The sequence below is a fragment of the Sinocyclocheilus anshuiensis genome, unplaced genomic scaffold, assembly GCF_001515605.1.
Source record: "Sinocyclocheilus anshuiensis isolate Anshui unplaced genomic scaffold, SAMN03320099.WGS_v1.1 scaffold3214, whole genome shotgun sequence".
In the NCBI taxonomy this organism is placed as follows: domain Eukaryota; kingdom Metazoa; phylum Chordata; class Actinopteri; order Cypriniformes; family Cyprinidae; genus Sinocyclocheilus; species Sinocyclocheilus anshuiensis.
The window spans coordinates 184,092-208,056 of record NW_015538259.1 but is presented as its reverse complement, the minus strand read 5'-3'; the positions used below and the strand labels follow the sequence as shown (position 1 = coordinate 208,056).

The 23,965-nt window shown below is 35.8% G+C and overlaps 1 protein-coding gene across 1 annotated transcript; it reads left to right on the top strand.

The window, feature by feature from the left end:
- The first annotated feature begins 218 nt into the window (after positions 1–218).
- Positions 219–23,836, top strand: ogdhl (oxoglutarate dehydrogenase L). Its single transcript, XM_016479804.1, has 24 exons — positions 219–287; positions 515–674; positions 1,509–1,722; positions 2,711–2,878; positions 3,564–3,666; positions 6,842–6,957; positions 7,206–7,360; positions 7,657–7,803; positions 7,877–7,967; positions 8,063–8,242; positions 8,393–8,521; positions 8,653–8,832; positions 11,599–11,751; positions 12,404–12,506; positions 13,903–14,031; positions 15,829–15,979; positions 17,642–17,769; positions 18,010–18,188; positions 19,559–19,630; positions 20,133–20,258; positions 22,132–22,204; positions 22,286–22,449; positions 22,532–22,683; positions 23,416–23,836. Exons 2-24 carry the CDS (start codon positions 559–561, stop codon positions 23,537–23,539), a joined length of 3,153 nt encoding a protein of 1,050 aa, XP_016335290.1. The 5' UTR covers positions 219–287; positions 515–558; the 3' UTR covers positions 23,540–23,836.
- Positions 23,837–23,965: the final 129 nt, after the last annotated feature.

The window sequence follows — 23,965 nt, the reverse complement described above, 5'->3', positions numbered from 1 at the left end:
TATACACACACACACAGTATATATATATATATATATATAATATTTTTTATTTATATAATTGCATAATATACTGTATATAATGAATTGTAATCATTTGATCTGTTTTGTAATTATTTTAATATTTTTTTTAATAATTATGCCATTTTGTTTATTCATTTTCCCATTTACTCATATTATGTTTAGGGTTATGCAATTTAATCTGAACTACTTCTACAATTCAAAATTAGCGATTTCCAAGGCATTCTCACTTATTTCAATTCTGATTGGTACCGAACTCTGATATGCAGGTAGGTTATATCTGATCCTTTCCATATAGGCATCACAGCTCAGGTGCTTTCTCGTGCATTATTTATTGTGTCCATTAACGCAATTATAGTGAATTGAATGTTTGCCCATAAGTGTGAAGTAGTTCATGGTGTAGCAACGTAAAAACGCTATATAACAGCAAAACTATACAAAGATTAAAAGTCAAAGAAATGATACTCTAAACCAGGTGTTATTTTTGATGCTGCAGTTTAGAGCAAAGTGACCGACTGCAGTACCGCGTGCACGAGGATTATGGGACGGATTGACGTTGGAGAGATTATAGGAGAGAAAACAAACTCCAGCCTGAATCAAACGACACAGAACGCATTTGAACTCAAGCGGACCATCTTCATCTGCGGGCAGCCAAGGTGAAATATATTTGTTATGACGTAGAGGAAGAGCTACATGGACGCCGTTACGTGTGTCGAGCGAGTAGAAACATATAACCTAGATGCGAAAAAACTAACCAATCGGCCAATCGATGCATCGTTACGACTGTCCGCTCATATATTTGCATCGCATAAATGTATTGGAAGTGATTGTGGAAACGGGCTTTTACGTTGTTCAAACCAATTTGTCATTGAAAAGGTGGAGATGAAGGTCGAGCTCTATTTAACAGCACTTTTCATAAATCGCCGGTACTTGAAGCTAGGCTATAGATAGAGCATCATTTTTATGCGCAATATGGTTATAGTAATCCATAAGAACATCCATAAATGCACTGGCGGCATCAACGAGGATATTTCTAAAGGTGCAGGTGCAGTTTTGTTTTACTTTTCTCTTTTTTACAGAAATAAATAGTAGCCTACTTTTGGAAAATATCATTACAATACACTCAGTTGTACATTAGATTATTATTATTATTATTAATGTACATGAAGCAGGTCACCCTACTAACTCGTACAACTAGCCTGCTTAAATTCAAAACCAGAAAGACCACATTGGTTGACTATCTTCACGTGAAGTACCATGCTTGTAAACTAGCTTAACCAACAAGTTGTGTTGGTGAACATCATAACAGGGTGGCTAAATCACCACTAACCAGATTAAAAGCTAGTGTTTTCAGGGTTAAATTACACAAAATACACACTTTCTGAATTTTGTATAAAAACTAATGTTTAAAACATTGTTTTCAAGACCTTCCAAGAACAGATCTGTTGATTAATTCCGCCATAATACTTTTGTGTTTCATATTTATGAAGTTTTTCAGACATGAGTCAGCTGAGGTCCCTAGCTGGTGCCCTAAGAAGCAGTAGCCAATGGATGAGGGGGCACGTGGGGACAGGGAGGCGAGTTTTTGACCCACGTCGTAACTGTTTGAGCAGGGCTGCTGAGCCCTCATTGGCAGCCTGCAGCTCCAGCTATGTCGTGGAGATGTACTACGCTTGGCTGGAGGATCACAAAAATGTTCATGAGGTGCAGTGAACATCTACTAAAGACACTCCAACTCCGTCACGTTTCAGAAACCTAGTGTGCTTGCTAATAAGTGAAATGCAATGCTAAAATTGATCTCAAAAACCCCTTTTGCTCACTTCAGACTTTTACATAAGTGTTAAAGTGTTATTGTAGTAACATATGCTATTATATTTTGTTAATATTTTGAATTAGATTTTATTTTTACTTTTTCTTTCTTTGATGTTTTCATTTTAATTTTAGTTAAAGTTTTAGTAATTTTGTTGTGTTTTAGTCATTTTTAATATTATTTTATTTTTACTTATTCTTTCTTTGATGTTATCATTTGAATTTTAGTTCAAGCTTAAGTAATTTTGTTGTGTTGTTGAGTCATTTTTAATATTATTTTTATAAATGTCTTTTTTTTTAGCTTCAGTTTTTGTTTTTTGTTTATTTAGTTGTAGTTATTTTAGTTCTTCACCTAAGGATATTGAGAAATTTTGACTTGGCAACTAGCTGAAATAGAATAAGTTTTCTTTTTTTCAGTTGAGTCACTTTCAAAATTTCAGACGGCGCTTAGAGACTTTTGCATCTGAACTCTTCATTGACAGTATGCATTTGGTAGACACTTTTTTTTTATCCAAAGCAACTTACATTGCATTCAGGGTAAACATTTGATCAGTTCATGCATTGCCTGAGACTCAAACCTATGAGCTTGGTGATCATTTAATCACTTTAATGTAATTTTTCTTGCATGGAACACAAGATGAAGTATTTAGCAGAAAGTTTAAGCTCCTCTGTACAGTAAAAGTGGATGGGGACTAGAGAAAATAAACAGCTTGGACATTTTGCTAAATATCTCCTTTTGAGTTACACAGTCATATGGAATTGAATTGACATTAGAGTGATAGTAAATGGTCTTTTCAACATCAGCTGAACCTGAAGCTTTTTTGTTTTGAATTAATACGAAAATTTGACCTTTTGAAATGTGCTCTTGCTATATTTGCAACAGTCTTGGGATGCATACTTTCGTAACGCCCAAGCCAGTGGTTCAGAGGAGACTGGAGAGAAGCGTCTGTCTGCGCTGCTCCAGGGGCGAGCCATGTCCCAGACACCTGCCATGTCCGAGAAGGTGGTGGAGGATCATTTGGCAGTCCACAGTCTTATCAGAGCCTATCAGGTAAAGTGAGGAGCTCTGGGTTAAAGGAATAGTTCACTCAAGAATGAAAAATTGGTGTGGGTGTTATGATGTGAATAGGCCTTAAGACTGAGGATTAGAGACAGAAATGCAGAATTTCAGAGGTTTTTTTTTTTCATTTGAGAGAATCTGATACACAATAAATTATTTTGATAAAATAATCAAATCATATTCTCCAACATTGGCACTGGACTGCAACAAATCAAAGATCAATCAAAGGCCTGTACATACGTACATTTTATAGTGTCCCTGTGTAGTTATGCAAATCACGTGATTAATTCCAACCTAATTAGACTAGTTTTTTTCCCTTTTGAAAATGAAAATATCAAAGAGATTGCTTGAATCAAAACAGGTGGTAACATTTTCCCTGCTTCCTCTAATTAATTAGATGAAGTATCATAGGGATTTATTAAATTTCGTCTTTTGGCAAAGCCAGCATTTTCTTTCCATCTCCTGTTGCCAGCCTGTTGGGATTGTATGTTCAACTTATTGTGAATCCTTGTGAGATTTGTTAGTCATGTGTCACGCTGGTTCATATTTGTGTGAGTCAGATATCCCCTAGTTGAGGGAATGCACTTCCTGGCTCAGTCTTGCTTCGGGTTCTTGTTTTTCTGTGGTTATGGAGATGGCAAGTCACATTCAATCATATGCATTTTGCTCACTTTAGGTACGTGGTCACCATGTGGCCAGGCTGGACCCTCTTGGCATCCTCACTGCCGATCTGGATTCATTCGTTCCCTCAGATTTAATCACGTCAATTGACAAGCTTGGTGAGATATCTATTTAGCATATTTAGCATATTTAACATGATTCTGATAAACACTCACTTCTTTTCAGTGTCCTACTTTAAGAAGGATCTTTGTTATGAAAACATCCAGTAAATGCTGACTTAGTTCCTTGCTTGGGGCTCATCCTTAAGAGTGTTTTTGTTATTATTCTTTGTTAGCCTCCCCCTCAGCACCATTCAATACTGCAGCTGCTGAGTAATACACTTCTCTTTGAATAGGAACTCCTAATTACTGCTAAATACTGTACATTGCATCTTACAGACTTGATGACATGACAATGTCATATTTTGTCTAGTCATTAAGAATGCAAATCATACATATGTTGACATTGTCATCTTCTATGATAAGCATTTCTATATTACAGTGTATTTAAAAAACTTAAGACCTGTCCAGATAATGTAATAATGAAAAGAAAAAAATTAAAATAATTAAATTGTTGTAAAGCAAACTTCAAGAACATTAACATAATCTTTTATTATTAATTCTTAGAAAAAAAAAATTAATATTTTAAAAAATATATAAAAAATATATATATATATTTTTACAAAATTTTATAAAACTGCTCTGTTGCTTATTAATATTTGGGGGAGAAAACTTAAAACTAGAAATTACATACACATGACTGTGTCAAGATCATTCAATTTCTTAAAATGCCATATAATTTTATCTTTTTATGACAAGGAAAGGTTAGTTCAGGTTGTACAATTGTTATGGTGTGACTTGATATTGAATTTTATGTTTTAAATAAGTAATTAAATTGAATTACATTTTTTTTCTTCAAAATCATATGAAACCAACATAAGTACAAACACTATATTTCTAAGAATATGTTTAATGGACTTTAAATAAGTAATTAAATTGAATTACATTTTTTTTCTTCAAAATTATATGAAACCAACATAAGTACAAACACTATATTTCTAAGAATATGTTTAATGGACTATTATTATTATTATTATTATTATTATTCTTTCCTTTATCATGGACACTCTTATGTCATTGACACACAGATTTCAGGCTTCCAAAAATCTTTATCTTTGTGGTTTATTTTGTCTAGCGTCAGCGCTACAGTTCTGTCTTGCATTACAAGGCAGCACAAGCTACCGGAGCTGTGTCTAATGTAATTGGTGGCTGACCTTGCCAACCCCAGCCACTGTGTTTATACGTCACTGTAGCAACAAAGCTGCACCCATCCGCTGCATACATCTCCTTTTTAATTATGAAAGGAAAATTAGATTGTTGGAGCCAACTGAAAAAAAACACTTTCATTGCAAAGTGAGGACTTCCAGTTATTAGACCATTCATCAAATGACAAATTGTGACCCACATATCATTAAAATGCAAAATATTAACCATTAAATATGCTGAATGTATAGAATATATGGATTCTGTGCACATAAAACCCAATGCCGTGCTATTTCTGAGATGTTCCACTTCCTCTGTTTAATCTTTTAGATCAGTCTTTTCATTTTAGCTCAGGGCTTCCGAAGACCATTGGAAGTTGCTTTCCCAATCTCATAATCAGAGCTGATAGCACTTCATATTATATAAGGACCAAGATTATTGTAATGAAGTTTAGTAACTGCTGCTTGCGTTTTGGTTATTTGGTGACTCATAGTGCTCGATTAATGGAAAGAGGGGAGAGAGAGTGCGTATGTGTCCGCTTTTAGGTGCTGTAGCCGTGTAAGTGGTCAGCAAACAATTCCTCATTCGGCCATTACAGATTCCCCAGCCTCAGACAGTGACAGGGGCTGGAAGGGAGAGCTATGCCCCAGACTCAATCGCAAGCACAGGTTAATGTTATCTGAGATAAAGGCCCATAAATCTTCCCCTTTGCTCCTGTCGGGTCCTATTGCCTTTAGTGTCACCAGAGTAGAAGGATGTAGGACATGTTCTCACAACAGATCGAAAAAGAGAGAGTAATAGCTGGTGAGAAGACCTCTCAAAACATGCCTCTTTTACCTCAATACACTCTCATTGTGTCGGTCAGGTCAGGTTTTGTGAGAGCTTTACCTATAGCCTCTGTGCAGCTAATGAGGGCTTGTAGTGGACCAGAGGCTCTTAATTTCGGTATGACGTATCTTTCCTCTTTATCTGTACTATGGCTTTAATTACATTTGCACCTGTCTCCTCTTGTGTGTGCTCCTCTCTTGAGGAGACACAGTCTTACTGATAGACCCCGGTGTTATCTACAGGAAGCATTTACAACCTACTATGATTGCCTGGTTTTCTTTCACCGTTTGGGGGTGTAACTAACCATGAAATTGGTAATGATGTTGGTTAGGATTTACATATCAGGGCTCTAGGCTGTGACTAAATGGTTGAAAATGTGTCAAAATATAAAAATGTCTATATAAAAATGTCTAATATCTTCTTTTTAAAATTCGTGTTACCCTCTAGCGGTTACCCTCTGCTTATTCACCATGGTAAAATTAATGAATAATAAAAGTATGACTATATCCGCACAAAACAAATAATCTCCAGTTTGTCTGAAAACAATGACTCGCATTTGTTTTAATCACTAATCTTATAGTTCTAAATACGCATCCGGAGCTCAAATCGCATCCAAACAATATCCACCAGCTCCCATACTACTCTTCATTGTAAAGGAATGATTTCCAGTCTGTCAATTTTCTGAGGTGGTAAAAAGGACACTTTAGCTTGTGGCAGTGTTTCCTGCAAGCATCGTCTAACACAGCACAAGCTGTGATGTCTGATTTGTGAATAAATGACTTTTATGAAATGGTTCTTTTTAGTGAGTCAGTCAAAAAAGATTCACAAAACAGTCTTGTGAAGCAGCTGTTTGAATCAGATTCACTCAATAAATCATTCATTTTCAATTTTGAGACTGCGAGTCATTCTTCAGTTATGGCTGTTTAAAAAACTAACTGGAAACAATTACTGTAATGTATAATTCAGAAAAAAGTTTTTGTTGTGTAAATGAATAATAGTATTTTATAATATACTGTACTGTATGTTTATCATTAATATTAAATGTTTGACTGATTTTTTGGAACCATAATCAATACATCTTTACATCACTGTAAAGCATGATATTTGGTTTAAAAAGGAACATTGCAGGGATCTTATTAACATTCATTACAGTATTTTTATGTTGCTCTTTTGCTTTAATATGCTTCTCCTCTTTAATCTTTAGGGTCCTACGGCTTGGAAAAATCTGATCTGGATAAATCATTTCAGTTGCCACTAACCACATTTATCGGAGGAAATGAAAGCACACTCCCACTGAGAGAAATCATACACAGACTTGAGGTGGGTAGATGCTGGATTATTCTGATATCACCCAGTATTTGAGTAGAAACACTCTTTCCTCTTTCCTCATTAGCTGGTTTTGTGCTTGGATTGATTCAGATACGCCATTGACTAGCTATTCTGAAAGGACGTAATTTGGGCAAATATGACAAGCTCATTGCTTATATTATGCTGATATTTAACTACCCTTCTAAAATGAATGCATTAATGAATGAAACGGTAAACAGAATTTGCTTGGAATGTTCCAGACATCATACTGTGGTCATACTGGAGTGGAATTCATGTTCATCAACAATATGGAGCAGTGCCAGTGGATCCGACAGAAGTTTGAAACTCCAGGAATCATGATGTTTTCTGACAGAGAGAAGAGGACTTTGCTGGCCAGGCTGGTTCGCTCAACACGGTGCATATCTTTAAAATAAAGTACTGCATTTGTAGGGTGACCATACGTGCCATTTTCCCTGGCCAGGATTTTAGGCAATATAGAAATCCTGGCCAGGACGCGTCCTGGGAAAATGGCACGTATGGTCACCCTAGCATTTGTGTTATTTTCTTGTCTTCTTATTAGAGTATTATTTTTCCATGCTTAAACCTATTTTTATATTGGAACCAAACTGCATTTTATTTCTTCTTTTTAATTTAGGAAAGTAAAGCTGACAATGAAAGTATTTTTATGATGATCTTGATTCATTGTTCTAGGTTTGAGGATTTTCTTGCTCGGAAATGGTCTTCAGAGAAACGCTTTGGTTTGGAAGGCTGTGAGGTTCTCATCCCTGCCCTGAAGATGATAATTGACAAGTCCAGTGAAGCTGGTATAGAGAATGTAATTATGGGAATGCCTCACAGGTACCTCATTCAATCTCATTCTGCTCTTATGAATCCACCCTAGCAATAATAACACAACGTCTGATTCACACAGAGGCCGACTGAACGTCCTGGCCAATGTAGTTCGCAAAGATCTGGATCAAATATTCTGTCAGTTCGATCCCAAACTTGAGGCTGCAGATGAGGTAATACAATTTCACCTGACGAAAGATGATTTTCATTTCATTCTCGTTCTCTTATTGCATTTCTGATGTACATTTCACACTTAAATTTTCTGCAGGGTTCAGGAGATGTGAAATATCACTTGGGGATGTACCATGAACGGATAAACAGGGAAACAGATAAGAATATCACATTGTCTCTGATGGCAAACCCCTCTCACCTAGAGGCAGTAGATCCTGTCGTTCAGGGCAAGACCAAGGCAGAGCAGTTTTACAGAGGAGACACTGAAGGAAGGATGGTACTACATTTATCTTCAGATTATCTTTTAGGATGAGCCACTGTAAAATATAACCACATATTCTGCTGTATAATGGCTCGTTTGTTTGGAATGTTGGATGAATATAAACAAACAACACCTTTTTTAAGCCATCAATTCCTTTCTTTACAGGTGATGTCTATTTTAATGCATGGTGACGCTGCTTTTGCGGGTCAGGGAGTCGTCTACGAAACCTTCCATCTCAGTGAACTGCCTTCATATACCACTCATGGCACCATCCATGTTGTGGTCAATAATCAGGTTAACATCAAACATCAGATTTTCCTATTAGAATCGACTTACTTAAAACCTGAGGAGTGGCTTTCTGTGAAACCTTAACCTTTGACCTTTTAGTAGGTTGTAGATTGATGAGTGTTATCTGATGTTGCCAGATTGGATTCACCACAGATCCCCGAATGGCACGTTCCTCTCCCTACCCAACGGATGTGGCTCGCGTAGTCAACGCACCCATCTTCCATGTCAACGCTGATGACCCAGAGGCTGTGATGTATGTTTGTAAGGTTGCTGCAGAATGGAGAAACACTTTCAACAAGGATGTGGTGATAGACCTGGTAAATACTGTGAAGACACATCCTACATATCACTGAAAATATCACTGAATGTTACGATAAATCACTTATTGGAAAGGACTGCTCGATTACACAACTAAAGATCTATTATCCTGGTTCAAGTATCACAATCTTTTCTCTTACACTTAGGGATGTCAAACAATGGTCTGTGAAGGTACTGCAGGGGCTCCATGGACAGATATTTAAAACCTAAAATATTTTTCAACACAATTTGAAAACTTTTAACTCTGTTTTTGTGACTTACATTTTAGATAATATGGCCAGTTACTTTTATTTTTACTTGGGCAATTGTTACAAAACAAAGCTAACGCAAGATCATTGGTTGTGCATCCCTGAGCAATATACAGTAGTGATGTTTTGTCTGTGAATGAATCACTGGTTCTGAATGAATTGGTTGAGTGAATGAATCAAAAACTCAAAAACATTACTGAATGAATCAGTGAATGAGTTGTTGAACAAATTTGTGTTAATGATTCTCTTATCGCCACCTGGTATAACAATATATAACCATGCAGAAAAGCTCACTGAAGTGTCCTCACTACTAATGGCCTGTTCACACCCTTAAAAGGATAGTTCACCCAAAAATGAAAATTCTGTCATTAATTACGCAGCCTCATGTTGTTCCAAACCCGTAAAACCTTTGTTCATCTTCGGAAAACACAAATAGATATTTTTAATCTATTTGATCAAAAGATCGCGAAGATATTTTTGATGAAATCCGAGAGCTTTCTGACTCTGCATAGACAGCACAGGAACTACCACATTCAAGGTCCAAAAAAGTAGTAAGGACATCGTTAAAATAGTCCATGTGACATCAGTGGTTCAATCTTAATTTCATGAAGCTACAAGAATACATTTTGTGTACAAAGAAAAAAAAAACGACTTTATTTAGCAATTTCTTCTTTTACCTGTCAGTCTTCGATATGTATTCACAAGAGTACTATGATGCATGCATGTGGTGCTGCTGACGCAGGAGCCGGCATTCTAATGTTCTGCACCTTGTTTGCAAGCAGAGGAATGCACACGCATGCGTTGTGGTATTCTCGTGCATACTCGCCAAAGACTGACACGAAAAAGAATAAATTGTTGAATAAAGCCATTATTTTTGCACAAAAAAGATTGTCGTAGCTGCATAAAATTAAGATTGAACCACTGATGTCACATAGACTATTTTAGCGATGTCTTTCTGGGCCTTGAACGTGGTCGTTTCCTCGCTGATTTGAAAACTTTTAACTCTGTTTTTGTGACTTACATTTTAGATAATATGGCCAGTTACTTTTATTTTTACTTGGGCAATTGTTACAAAACAAAGCTAACGCAAGATCATTGGTTGTGCATCCCTGAGCAATATACAGTAGTGATGTTTTGTCTGTGAATGAATCACTGGTTCTGAATGAATTGGTTGAGTGAATGAATCAAAAACTCAAAAACATTACTGAATGAATCAGTGAATGAGTTGTTGAACAAATTTGTGTTAATGATTCTCTTATCGCCACCTGGTATAACAATATATAACCATGCAGAAAAGCTCACTGAAGTGTCCTCACTACTAATGGCCTGTTCACACCCTTAAAAGGATAGTTCACCCAAAAATGAAAATTCTGTCATTAATTACGCAGCCTCATGTTGTTCCAAACCCGTAAAACCTTTGTTCATCTTCGGAAAACACAAATAGATATTTTTAATCTATTTGATCAAAAGATCGCGAAGATATTTTTGATGAAATCCGAGAGCTTTCTGACTCTGCATAGACAGCACAGGAACTACCACATTCAAGGTCCAAAAAAGTAGTAAGGACATCGTTAAAATAGTCCATGTGACATCAGTGGTTCAATCTTAATTTCATGAAGCTACAAGAATACATTTTGTGTACAAAGAAAAAAAAAACGACTTTATTTAGCAATTTCTTCTTTTACCTGTCAGTCTTCGATATGTATTCACAAGAGTACTATGATGCATGCATGTGGTGCTGCTGACGCAGGAGCCGGCATTCTAATGTTCTGCACCTTGTTTGCAAGCAGAGGAATGCACACGCATGCGTTGTGGTATTCTCGTGCATACTCGCCAAAGACTGACACGAAAAAGAATAAATTGTTGAATAAAGCCATTATTTTTGCACAAAAAAGATTGTCGTAGCTGCATAAAATTAAGATTGAACCACTGATGTCACATAGACTATTTTAGCGATGTCTTTCTGGGCCTTGAACGTGGTCGTTTCCTCGCTGTTTATGCAGGGTCAGAAAGCTCTCGGATTTCATCAAAAATATCTTTGTATATATTTGTGTTTGTGTTGTGATTCCAGTTTTCAACGATATTGTTGGATATTCTCTTATAGTTAAATATATTTTTAAATCTTTCTGGTTAGGATAGACCTGAATAGATAGGGTTAGACAGAGCTAGCATTCCTCAGCCTTGTGTGTTGATCACTTCAAGAAAGTAATTTAGGTTTGCGTTTGCGATCACATGATCCTGAGTGGCACAGCCTAGTGACTCATTTTGAACACTGAGGAAATGTATTTGAAAACTCACTTGGGAATTAAACAACATCTAAATATATTAATTCAACTTTCATGTGTTACTGTTAAATATGTAGAAAAGAACAGATCGGTTTAAAAAAGGATAGACATTAAATCTGAGGTAAACAGTGGAAATAGTGTTACTTTAAACAATAGAAATTGTTTGGTTGATTATTGATACTGAATTAGCATATTTATACACACATATTGACGTTGCTGGTGTATTTTATAGGTGTGTTACCGGCGGTTTGGACATAATGAGATGGATGAGCCCATGTTCACTCAACCCCTCATGTACAAGCAGATCCGGAAACAGGAACATGTGCTGAAGAAGTACGCCGACAAGCTCATCTCTGAGGGAGTTGTAACACTGCAAGAGTTTGAGGTTTGTGTCTCACTCTATGGAAATCTCATTACTGTGTCATTATGTAAAGTGAAAATGTCCACCTGCTGTTGTTCCTCCCACAGGTCATCCTAATTGACCTTTTTAACTCATCTAACGCATCTTTTCCACAGCTGTTGTTTTCCTGGCCTATTAGGGAGTGATGGGTTTCCTGTGCCGTCTGTGTATTGTTTCCTGACAATTGATGGAGGCTGCATTCAGATGCTCAGCCAATGTCTTTTCGCTCTGGCGATGACACGTTTCATACTTCACCCGCTGACCCGGGCTCTTGTTCCCTGGGCTCAGAGCTAGCCACCTCTCCCCTCCCAACCACCCTCAGATTTGTGTCGCCGTAGAAACCACAATCGTCGGACCAAAGCATCCCTCCAGTGTGGATAGCTGACACCTTGTCTCGCCCGGCGACAGCTCGTTTTATTTACAACTGCATCCCTGTCACTCTTCACTCGCTGACATAGCTCAGGGGATTTCACTTAGAGAATAAATTGTGACTGGAATCTTGCTGTTTTCTCTACGCTGTAGCACATAGGTGCCATGAATCATTAATTAATAATTTGTCACGAATGTGTCATGTGTCTGGGTTTTTTGATGAATATAGTGGATGGCGGGCTAGCTCTGTACTGTGAATTGTTTTCAGGAGGAGGTTGCTAAATATGACAAGATCTGTGAGGAGGCGTATACCAGCTCTAAAGATGAGAAGATCCTACACATCCGCCACTGGCTTGACTCTCCGTGGCCAGGTACATATTGAAGACTTTATAGAGGCTCGGTGTTTCAGTGAAAATATAAGATCAGGGTTTCTTGACCTTTTTGACTCCAAATCCTCCCATTGTCACCTTAATCATGGTACCTTCAATTTTATATAGCGGTTTTTATACAGTAGAGGTTGTTTCAAAGCAGCTTCACATTTTTGAACAGGAAAATAACAGAATCAATAATGCAAACTTCAAAAATAAGGCAAATCCAAATTTTTCTGTAAAGTAGCTGTAGTGAGACAATAGTGTCATTATTCAGCACCAGTCAGTTCAGTGTTAGTTTGATTCAGTTCAGTTCAATAATTGTGTTCATTCGTTATGAGAAAATTTCAATTCAGCATTAAGCAGCTCTACTAAAGACAGTAGGGTCCTTATTCAGCTCAAGTCAGTTCAGTGTTGATTCAATTTAGTTCAGTAACTGTAGGTCATTGACTGGCCAGTTTTTAATAATTACATTTTTTTTTTTTTTATATACCTCAACATACTGATCTTTAATTACCTTCTTGCGTACATCACTTCTCTCAGCTTACTTTTTTGTTCAGGAGCCCAATTACTTTATTAACTTCATAATAGTTTTTGTTGCAAAAATCATGAATTATGAACCAATTCGAGAAAATAATTTTGTCATTATTCAGCTCAATTCAGTTCAAGTTTTTTTCTTATTTTGTTCTTGTCCACAACCATTTTTGAAGGTTCCATTGTCCTAGTTTTGTTTTTAAAACTTTTAACTTTTAATCACATTTTAATCTATGGGCACTCCTAGTTTGTATAAATTCAAAAATGTATTAAAATATTTAGAATTAAAAATAAAATAATTACATTTTAGTGTCATTTGTGATTTATTGGATAAAGATCACGTGTAAGGATTTATAAAAATCTTTGTTAACATTTTATTTTAAGGTGTCCTTGTTACACATATTACATGCACTTACTATTATGATAACAATAAATTATGCATAATTACATGCAAGTAACCCTAATCCTAACCCTAACCATATAGTAAGTAGATGTAGTTAATTAATATTATTCAATTCTTAAATGTATAATTACACTGTAACAAGGACAATTTAAAATAAAGTGTAACCAAATCTTTTTACTCACAATTTACTGTCAGTAAAATATTGTAATATTTTAAAATAACAAACAAAATGTATCTTTATAAAATGCCCATTGCATTTTAAGATTAATTTATAGAGATCACACTACCTTGCATATTCGTGTTTTCAAGACTGTGGAAATTGAATTTAATGCTTGTTTTGTCTCATTTGAAATCATTTTAAGTCCTCTTTAGACTCCTTTTAAAGTTTGCTAAGGCCCACTGGTTGAGCACCACTGATTTAGACCATTTTGGTGGTGATATGTGCTCTGTTTTGTGTTTAAGACTTCTTTAAACCAGATGGAGAGCCAAAGAGCATGAGCTGCCCTTCCACTGGATTAAACGAAGAGGTGCTCAGGCACATTGGTGAGGTAGCCAGTTCAGTCCCTCTGAAGGATTTTGCAATTCACAGTGGTGAGTTTCATGTATTTTGGCAGTTTAAGCCACAATTTCTATCCTAAATTATACAAATATGATTTCCTAAACTTGGGGTGTTGTAGCCCAGTGGGTAGAAATCTAGGCTGGTAACTGAAAGGTTGTAGATTCAAAAACTAGAAAAGCTTAATCCCTGAACTTAATCACCATTGTATCATTGGTACAATGGTCCTGTCAAACTCCAAATACACATTATAAAAGTATCATAAAACTAGTCCATACAACTTTTTGGTTATATTTTGATATTTTAAAATCTTCAGATGCCATATGACAGCCATAAAATAAAATTTTTGGCTTAAAATTTTGATTACTATTGGCTTTTTGGAAAAGAGCGAAAGTGCATTCCATGGAAGACAGAAAGTCATACAATGTTTAAAAAGACATGAGAGTGAGTAAATGTTGACTGAATTTTCATTTTTGCTTGAACTATCACTTTAATTATTGCTGTGGAGTCCCAGAAGCCGTTCCCAGCAGTCAGTTCATCAACTAGATTATATCTTATGTACTGTTAAGCTTTAACCACTAGGGACAAAACACTGGAAACTGACATCAAAGCATCGCAGGATGATGGTGGTAATGGTGTGGAACATCAAGAAACCCTGACAGATGATCCTCAGACTTCTGATATAGGAATGTCTCATTGCTCCACTTGGGTCATAATTTTCTTTCACTGAGCAGCGGACGCAGGGGAGCTATAGAGGGTTGATGGAGTTGCACTATGGGACCATTGCACTTAAAGAGCCGACTCCAATCTGGCTGCCTTAAATTCTGCTAAATCACCCTAACCACCATAGCCCTCCAGCTAAACTCTGTTTATTGCCTGCCTCTGAGCACAACTACCTCAAAGCATCAAATCAACCCACCGGCAAACGTATTTATCTGACACCGACCAGTGCTTTATTCCAATGAGATATTGTGTATGAAAAACCAGGCTACCCTGATGGGTTTGATTCTCATAAACATGAACTGTAGAAGGCATAGACATATAACATATTTTAGAACATGGTTTTCAAAATTGATGACGATACATAAGATGATGTTAAAAAAATCAAGCGTAGCTATGCTTTGATACATTCTAAAATGTATCTTTCAGATGATTTTTTGTCCAATACAGTCAGTAGGTATTGGTATAAGGTTATTGGTCATTTGCCAGTAAAAAAAAACCTACTCGAGTTTATTGGCATCCCACAAGAAATACTCTTTTTTTATGAAGAAAAACTCATTTTTTTTAAATGGTCCCAGATGCATAACATTTTTTTTTCATGAAGCCAAAAAAGAAAAATGTATAAAAATAAACATGACCAATGTTTGCCATAAAAACAATACATATATAAATTGTTTTAATGCAGAGTATAAATTAACATAAAAATTTAGTTTTTTTGTGTGTGTGTAAATAAAAACAGCAAGGTTAATTATGTTGGCTTGACAAAGCTTTTATACTTTTTAAGACATTTTGCTTTTTCTTCTGATGCATTTTTTTTTTTATGTAGCTCATCCTAAAACTTTAAAGCTACATCCACCAAGCTCGACAGACGTTCGGTCTTGTACTTGTATGTTTTCTCCTATACACTTTTCCTGCTGGACAGACAAAAATCCCATAGACTTCCAATGAAAACTTCTACTATCTAGCTTATCTATCAAACAGGGCTTTGTCAAGCCAACATCAAAGTTGACCAACTTTAGGTTTCTAGTAAATTGCATTTATTTTCAAAGTATCACACAACAAAAGATACAAATTTGTGATTTTCTATATGTTCTGTATCTGTGTTATTTCAGGCTTGTCACGCATCCTTCGAGGCAGAGCAGATATGGTTGCAAAGCACACGATGGACTGGGCCCTGGCAGAGTACATGGCCTTCGGCTCTTTGCTGAAGGATGGTATTCACGTGAGACTCAGTGGACAAGATGTGGAAAGAGGAACATTTAGGTAAGACAGTCAATCCATTTCATGAAAACTACTGTAGCTGCTCCCTTTTTATGTTTTAAGATGTATGAACGAAGCAAAAAGTGGAAGTTCAGCACATGCAGTCATGGAAGACCATCAGCTATCGTCATATATTTTCTAAACAGTGTGATTTCACGTATTGGGCCACTTTCCATTCCTAAAGTGACTAGATTTCTGTAACTAAAAATAACCAAGTATATATTTTCCACCTTATGGCTCCATTAAAACTAAAATGTCAACACATTGACAAATGACGTCAGCTTGTCACACGCACACTCTGTCCTCTGAGAGATACCCACATGGTGCCATCACGGTACTGCTTCTGAAGGAAACCCGTTTTATGTCACCCTATAGCGGTACAGACACATACTCCCACGTCTGTTTGTTACTGTCAGGAGCAAGGTTTGTTTGAAATAGTACACACTCTGAGACATCAGCGCATCTGAATTTATCACACCACAAATGGCATTATTTACGGATTCACTTTACAGTTTTTGACTCTAGAGTTTCCTTTCAATGGGCTACACTGGACAGTTTTATGCTTTGCTTAGAACATAATGAAGGTAAAACGCAAGTGAAAAGACGTCAGCAAAGTAGCTTCTGTGTGATATGAGCCTTTTTATCAAAGTAGATTGTCTGCCGATGCGTATATGCGGTGCTATCTTTTCTTCGCATGCAAAGGCTCTGGGAGTGAACATATTGGTGTGCTCCAGTCTGCTGGTTCTGCTTGTTACTCAGGGAGTTAATGGCTATGAGTAATTGATTCAGTCTACTGTGTTTGGGAATGCACTGAGTACTGTGCTCTGGTCCCTTGATTGATGAATCCAACACACAGCTGATGCACTGTGGAAACTGTTTACTCCCCAGATTCTCTTGTGTTTCCAGAGCTAACCCACAGAGACAGGACACTTTAACTTAAATAGCTACTTTTGATTTACATTTGTGATTAAATCAGCGTGGCAGACAGACCCCAATTAGCCTGAACACATTCCTTGTGGTTACATTCTCCATTTCACAACATTATCTATCAGAGGAGCCCATATTTGTCAAATGTGAATTACCCAGCTTGTTGGGAAATATACGTGGGTTAATACTGTATTTAAATGTTATGTAATGTCTATGTGCTCATTGTAAGTCGGGACGGCCAGCGCAGGACATCATTACTGTGATATTTAAAGGAGTTTAAAGATTGTCTAATCGCACTGGGTCTGATGGCTGGTTTGAACATCACATCAGAGTAAGCCAGGGAAATGCATCACATCTCCTGTCTGAAATCCACTGCCGCCCATGTCTCACACTGATAGGACATAAAGAATTAGAGTGCCTCTGACATTACATCTAAAGAAAAGATTCCTCAAAAAATCCTTAAGGTGTTATTTTATTTTATGTTTACACACACACATATATATATATATATATATATATATATATATACATACATATACATACATATACATATAGACACATACACAGAGACATGTTAAAATGTTTGAGGTTGGTAAGAATTTTTTTTTTATATATAAGTATTGCATTACTCCAGTCTTCAGTGTCACATGATCCTTCAGAAATCATTATAATATGTTGAATTGGTGTTCAAGACACATTTCTTATTATTATAAATGTGTGTGTGTGATGTTTTTGCAGTCACCGTCACCACGTCTTGCATGATCAGGAAGTTGATAAGCGCTTCTGCATTCCGATGAACCACCTATGGCTGAACCAGGCTCTCTACACAGTGTGCAACAGCTCCCTGTCTGAATATGGGGTTTTGGGTAAGAACCACCTTGCTCAATTTGCATCTGGTTATCAATCAGCGTGCACAAAAAAAAAAAATTCCAAGGTATTCCTTGTTTTTGATATCTGTAAAATTACCTCCAGAAATGACCAGCCTGTACAGAACAAACTGCTCTGAATATTCAGCAGCACATCTATTTGCAAAATCCATACTAAGAAGCTTTTATATAACAATATTTTTATGTCCAAGTATTCTGACACATGTTCATGTTGCTTAGGGTTTGAGCTGGGTTTTGCCATGGCTAGTCCTAATGCCCTGGTGTGCTGGGAGGCTCAGTTTGGCGACTTCCAAAACACAGCCCAGTGCATCATAGACCAGTTCATCTCTGCAGGCCAGGCCAAGTGGGTCCGCCACAATGGCATCGTTTTACTGTTGCCTCATGGGATGGAGGGAATGGTGAGTCTGCTGATGGCATTTTACATATTATACACTACTGGTCAAAAGTTTGGACTAATTATGATTGTTTCAGTGTTTTTGAAAGAAGTCTTCATCTTATGCTCAACAAGGCTGCATTTATTTGATCAAAAATAGAGTAAAATCATTGTGAAATATTACTATAATTTAAAATAACTGTTTTCTAATTGAATTTATTTTAAAATGTAGTTTATTCCTGTGGTGGCAAAGCTGAATTTTTCAGCATCATTACTCCAGTCTTCAATGTCACATCATGATACTTCAGATCATCATTCTAATATACTGATTTGGTGCTCAATTATTATTGGTTCTCAGTTATCGAAAATAGTTCTTATTATCAATGTTGAAAACATTTTTTGTCACTAAATATTTTAGAGGAAATGCCGAAACGGTAATACATTTTTTTTTTAAGGATTATTTTATGAATGGAGAGTTTATTTATTAGAAATAGAAATCTTTTTTAACACTATAAATGCCTTTTCTGTCATTTTTGATCAATAATGAATAAATCAATAAAAGTATGAATTTATTTCCTTTTTCTTTGTCTTTTACATCATACTTTTCAATAATAGTATATCATGGTTTCCACAACAATGTGAAGCAGCAAAACTGTTTTCAACATCAAAAATAATAAGACATGTTTAGTAAGCACAAAATCAGCAACCACTGCACACCAATAATAACTGAGCACCAATTCATCATAATAGAATCATTTCTGAAAGACTAAGCTAAGACTCAGCCTTGCCATCACAGTAATAAATAATGTAATCTTAAAATATATTAAAATAGAACAATGTTACTTTTAATTGTAATAATATTTGATAATATTATTGTTTTATTCTATTTTTGATCAAATAAAAGCAGCCTTGGTAAGCATAAAATACTTTTTTCAAAAACATTTTTAAAAATCTCTTGATTGGTAATGTATATATACACTCTTGCATATTTTTTCTCATCAGATTTGCTGTATCTTAATACATAAGTATCTGTTCCAGTAGCATATGTCATTGACAAAACAAGACAGTAGAATAAATATCATGTATTATTTAACTCCTTAGTTAATATCTGCCTTTGCCCTATTAGACCATATCAAAGCAAATGCTATTTTTAGAGTCAGTAGATCAGAACAATCCTATATTGACCACTGAATCTAATTTCCTGCAGAGATAAAATGCAGGGTAAGATCTTTTTCAGTCCTTTCCTTGACTCAAAGGCAGAATAGCTGTACTAAGATCAATAATGATGACTCAAGTTTGGTCTGAGCCAATAAATGAGGCTATAATTCTTTAGCTTAGTGTGGCGTTTGATAGACCTTCTCTCATTAGCGCTGGTGTGTTTGCACTAATGAGCAGGGCCCGGAGCACTCGTCAGCACGGCCTGAGCGCTTCCTGCAGATGAGCAAGGATGACCCTGATCGCTATCCGGTAAGTGGCCCTTCCTGCCATGCCTCATGCTGAATGGCCACAGGTAGTTTGAAATGGACACACTTCACTGATTACCAATTTGTTTGATGCTTAATATAGTTCTTGTTAATACTGCTTTCCTTTTTAGTCTAGCAGTTTGTCAGTTACAGTGGCAGGGCATTGGGGTGACAAGAATGGTACTAATTACAAGCCTGATCAGTATTTACAAGACGTGATCATTAAACAGGTTATTGACAAAAACAGTCAGAAGTTAAATCAATTCATGAATCTCCTCTTAATGCAAAGGAAGTCTTTCGTGAAAATGTAAAATCAAACCGTGTGCTATTTTGGAATCTTATATAATAATATATGAATTGATAAATATTTGAAAAGATTAAACATCTATTGAAATATGATAGAATTGTGTGTTTTTTTTTCACAAACTTTTACTTTGACACATTATGGGTATTTATTTTTTGACATGATATTTTTAATGAGCTGTGCTTCATTTACCTCATTTAAGGAATTCACTGGAGACTTTGAGGTCCAGCGGCTCTATGACTGTAACTGGATCGTGGTCAATTGTTCAACACCTGCCAACTACTTCCATGTGCTTAGAAGGCAAATCTTATTACCATTCAGAAAGCCAGTAAGATCAAACTTTTTCCTTGTTTGGGAGTTTGGGAAAGTTTGGGATAAGTAAGATTTTCAATGTTTTTTCTTATGCTCATCAAGGCTGTATCTATTTGATCAAAAATACAGAAAAAAATGTAATTTTGTGAAATATTATTGCAATTTAAAATAACAGTTTTCTATTTTAATATACTTTAAAATATAATTTATTCCTGTGAAGCAAAGCTGAATTTTCAGCATCATTACTCCAGTCTTCAGTGTCACATGATCCTTTGGAAATCATTCTAATATGCTGATTTATAATCAATGTTGGAAACAGTTGTGCTGCTTAATATTTTTTGGGACCTCTGAATCTTTTTTAGGATTCTTTGATAAATAAAAAGTTTAAAAAAATATAGAAGTTAAAAGTTAAAAATATATAAATATGTTAAAATGTAAAAATAAATAAATGTAAAAATTTGATAAATAAAAAGAACAGTGTTTATTCAAAACAGAAATTTTGTGTTACAATATACACTACTATTCAAAAGTTTGGGGTCAGTAATTTTTTTCTTTTTTTTTTAAAGAAATTAATACTTTCATTCAGCAAGGATGTGTTAAGTGGATAAAAAGTTAAAGTAAAGATTTATATTGTTAGAAAAGATTTCTATTTTGAATAAATGCTGTTCTTTTTAACTTTTTATTCATCAAAGAATCAAATAAAAAAGAATCACAGTTCCAACAAATATTAAGCAGCACAACAGTTTCAACACTGATAATAAATCAGTATATTAGAACGATTTCTGAAGGATCATGTGACACTGAAGACTGGAGTAATAGCAGATGAAAATTCAGCGCTGCATCACAGAAATAAATTATATTTTAAAGTATATTAAAATAGGAAACCAATATTAGAAATTGCAATAATATTTCAGGATATTATTGTTTTTTCTGTATTTTTTATCAAATAAATACAGCGTTGATGAGCATAAGAGACTCCATTAAAAAACATAAAAAATCTTACTGATCCCAAACTTTTGAATGGCATTGCACAATTGAGAGAAACTGTACACTGAAAGATGTAGTACTTTGTGCTACATTGGTGTTATGAATTTAGTCTTAAGTTTAATGTCACAGCTGCTGTGAAGGTAGTTTGATGGACTTTATTAACTTAAGCTTAAACTTAGATTTTATGTGAAAGTTTGACGTATGTCCCAACACTCTTTTGCTTCTGTGCCACTGCAATTGTCTAAAGTGATTCCCTTTTGTGGAGAAATGCAGAGGTTTGTGGAGCATGAGAAAATCTCTTCCTGAGCAAATTAAACTGTGAGCGTCTGAGGATGATATTGTTTGTTTTGTATGAAAGTGCTCTTCATTTACTGTTTTGCTTGGTTTCACAGCTGTGTTTTTATTACTATTCTTTTGTATTCCCTTAGATTGAAGTTTTAAAGTTTTAAAGTGCCTAAATGCAACTACAGATGCATCTCAATAAATTAGAATGTCGTGGAGAAGTTGATCACCTCCATGCCACGCCGAATTGAGGCAGTAATTAAAGCAAAAGGAGCCCCTACCAAGTATTGAGTACATGTACAGTAAATGAACATACTTTCCAGAAGGCCAACAATTCGCTAAAAATGTTTTTTTCATTGGTCTTATGAAGTATTCTAATTTGTTGAGATAGTGAATTGGTGGGTTTTTGTTAAATGTGAGCCAAAATCATCACAATTAAAAAAACCAAAGACTTAAACTACTTCAGTCTGTGTGCATTGAATTTATTTAATACACGAGTTTCACAATTTGAGTTGAATTACTGAAATAAATGAACTTTTCCACGACATTCTAATTTATTGAGATGCACCTGTATAACTCAAAAACAGTTTGACTGACCACATTTTCATATTCTTAATCAGCTGATCATTTTCACACCAAAGTCTTTACTGAGGCTGCCCGAGGCACGCTCCAGTTTCGATGAGATGATCACAGGTACAAAATTCTGGTAGACTTTAAATTCTGTCCAGCTTTTGGGGATAGAATTTGGCCATATCTAATTCATCTATGTTGCAGGGACAAAATTCCTAAGGATAATTCCAGATGGTGGTCCTGCATCCAAACACCCAGAAAAAGTCAAAAGGGTCATCTTCTGCACCGGAAAAGTGTACTATGAGCTGGCAAAAGAGAGAAAACAGCTGAAGTTGGAGGAGGATGTTGCAATTGTCAGATTGGAGCAGGTTGCCAATTATAGTTTCCTGTGGTGTAAAGTGTAATGACACTGCAAAAATGACTTTTCACAATCAAATTCTTCCCTCTTAGATATCACCCTTCCCTTTTGACCTCATCAAGGCTGAGGTTGAGAAGTACAGCAATGCTGAACTCATATGGTGTCAAGAGGAGCACAAGAATATGGGCTACTATGATTACATAAGGCCACGTTTCCTCACAGTGCACTCTAAGAATCCAATATGGTGAGTCTCTTTTTAAAGGAATAGTTCACCCAAAAGTGAAAACTTGCTGAAAATGTACTCACCCTTAGGCCATCCAAGATGTGTTTGTTTCTTCATCGGAACAGATTTTGCAACAAATCACATCAGTTGCTCACCAATAGATCCTCTGGAGTGCCATCAGAATAAGTGTCCAAACAGCCAATAAAAACAACTCCAGTCCATCAATTAATGTCTTGTGAAGCGCAAAGCTGGGTGTTTGTAATAAACAAATTCATCATTGAGATGCTTTTAATTTCAAACGAGTCCTCTATCCATAATATTGCTTTCTCCAGTTGTCTCATATGAATCAAAAATATGCACAGACCAAGCAAAAACAGTCCAAAACAGTTCTTAACAAGTATGACGGTGGATTTTGATGTGAGAGGACAACAGGGGATCGACTTTTTTATTGGAGGAAGCATTATGAACTATTTGATTATTTTGGCATTACTTGTGTATTATTGTGATGTTTTTATCAGCCGTTTGAATTCTCATTTTGACGGCACCCATTCAGTGATGTAATGCTAAATTTCTCCAAATCTGTTCCATTGAAGAAACAAACTTATCTACATCTTGGATGGCCTGAGGGTGAGTACTTTTTTTTTTTTTTAGCAAATTTTCATTTTTGAGTGAATTATTCATTTAAGCTAAATGTTTGATGTAGCCTAATCAAACGTATATACACCAAACTAAAAACTTTCACATTCATTTTAGGTATGTTGGCCGTGACCCTGCTGCAGCCCCTGCCACTGGAAACAAATTCACTCATCTGGCTGAGCTGAAGAGGTTCTTGGACACTGCGTTTAACCTTGAGGCTTTCAAGGGCAGGAGTTTTTGATGCTTTTGTGTAAGATGTGGAAGTTCGATTTTAAAATTAAATATAACAGTTATCAACGCACAATTTATTAAATAAGGTCACTTTCATGTTGCCAAAGTATATACAATTGATAAATTGAGCACAAAACAGCAAATAGAAATTTGTTTAGCTCATTTATCCATAGATTTGCACCAGAAATCCCTTATCTGTTTTAAGATTATTTTTTATTTATTTGTCTTCCATAACTGTCACACTTGGCTTCATCCTGAGACATCAAACAGATGGCATGTAGACAAGTAATAATATTCTCTATGGCAGTGGCGATATTCTCTGTAGCTTCCACAAAATATGCTTCCTTTTTTGACTTTAGGGTTCTTGTGGCGTTTAGGACTTGTGGGAATCACGACATTTATAACGTCAACATGTCTGTGACAACTTTTAAATGCT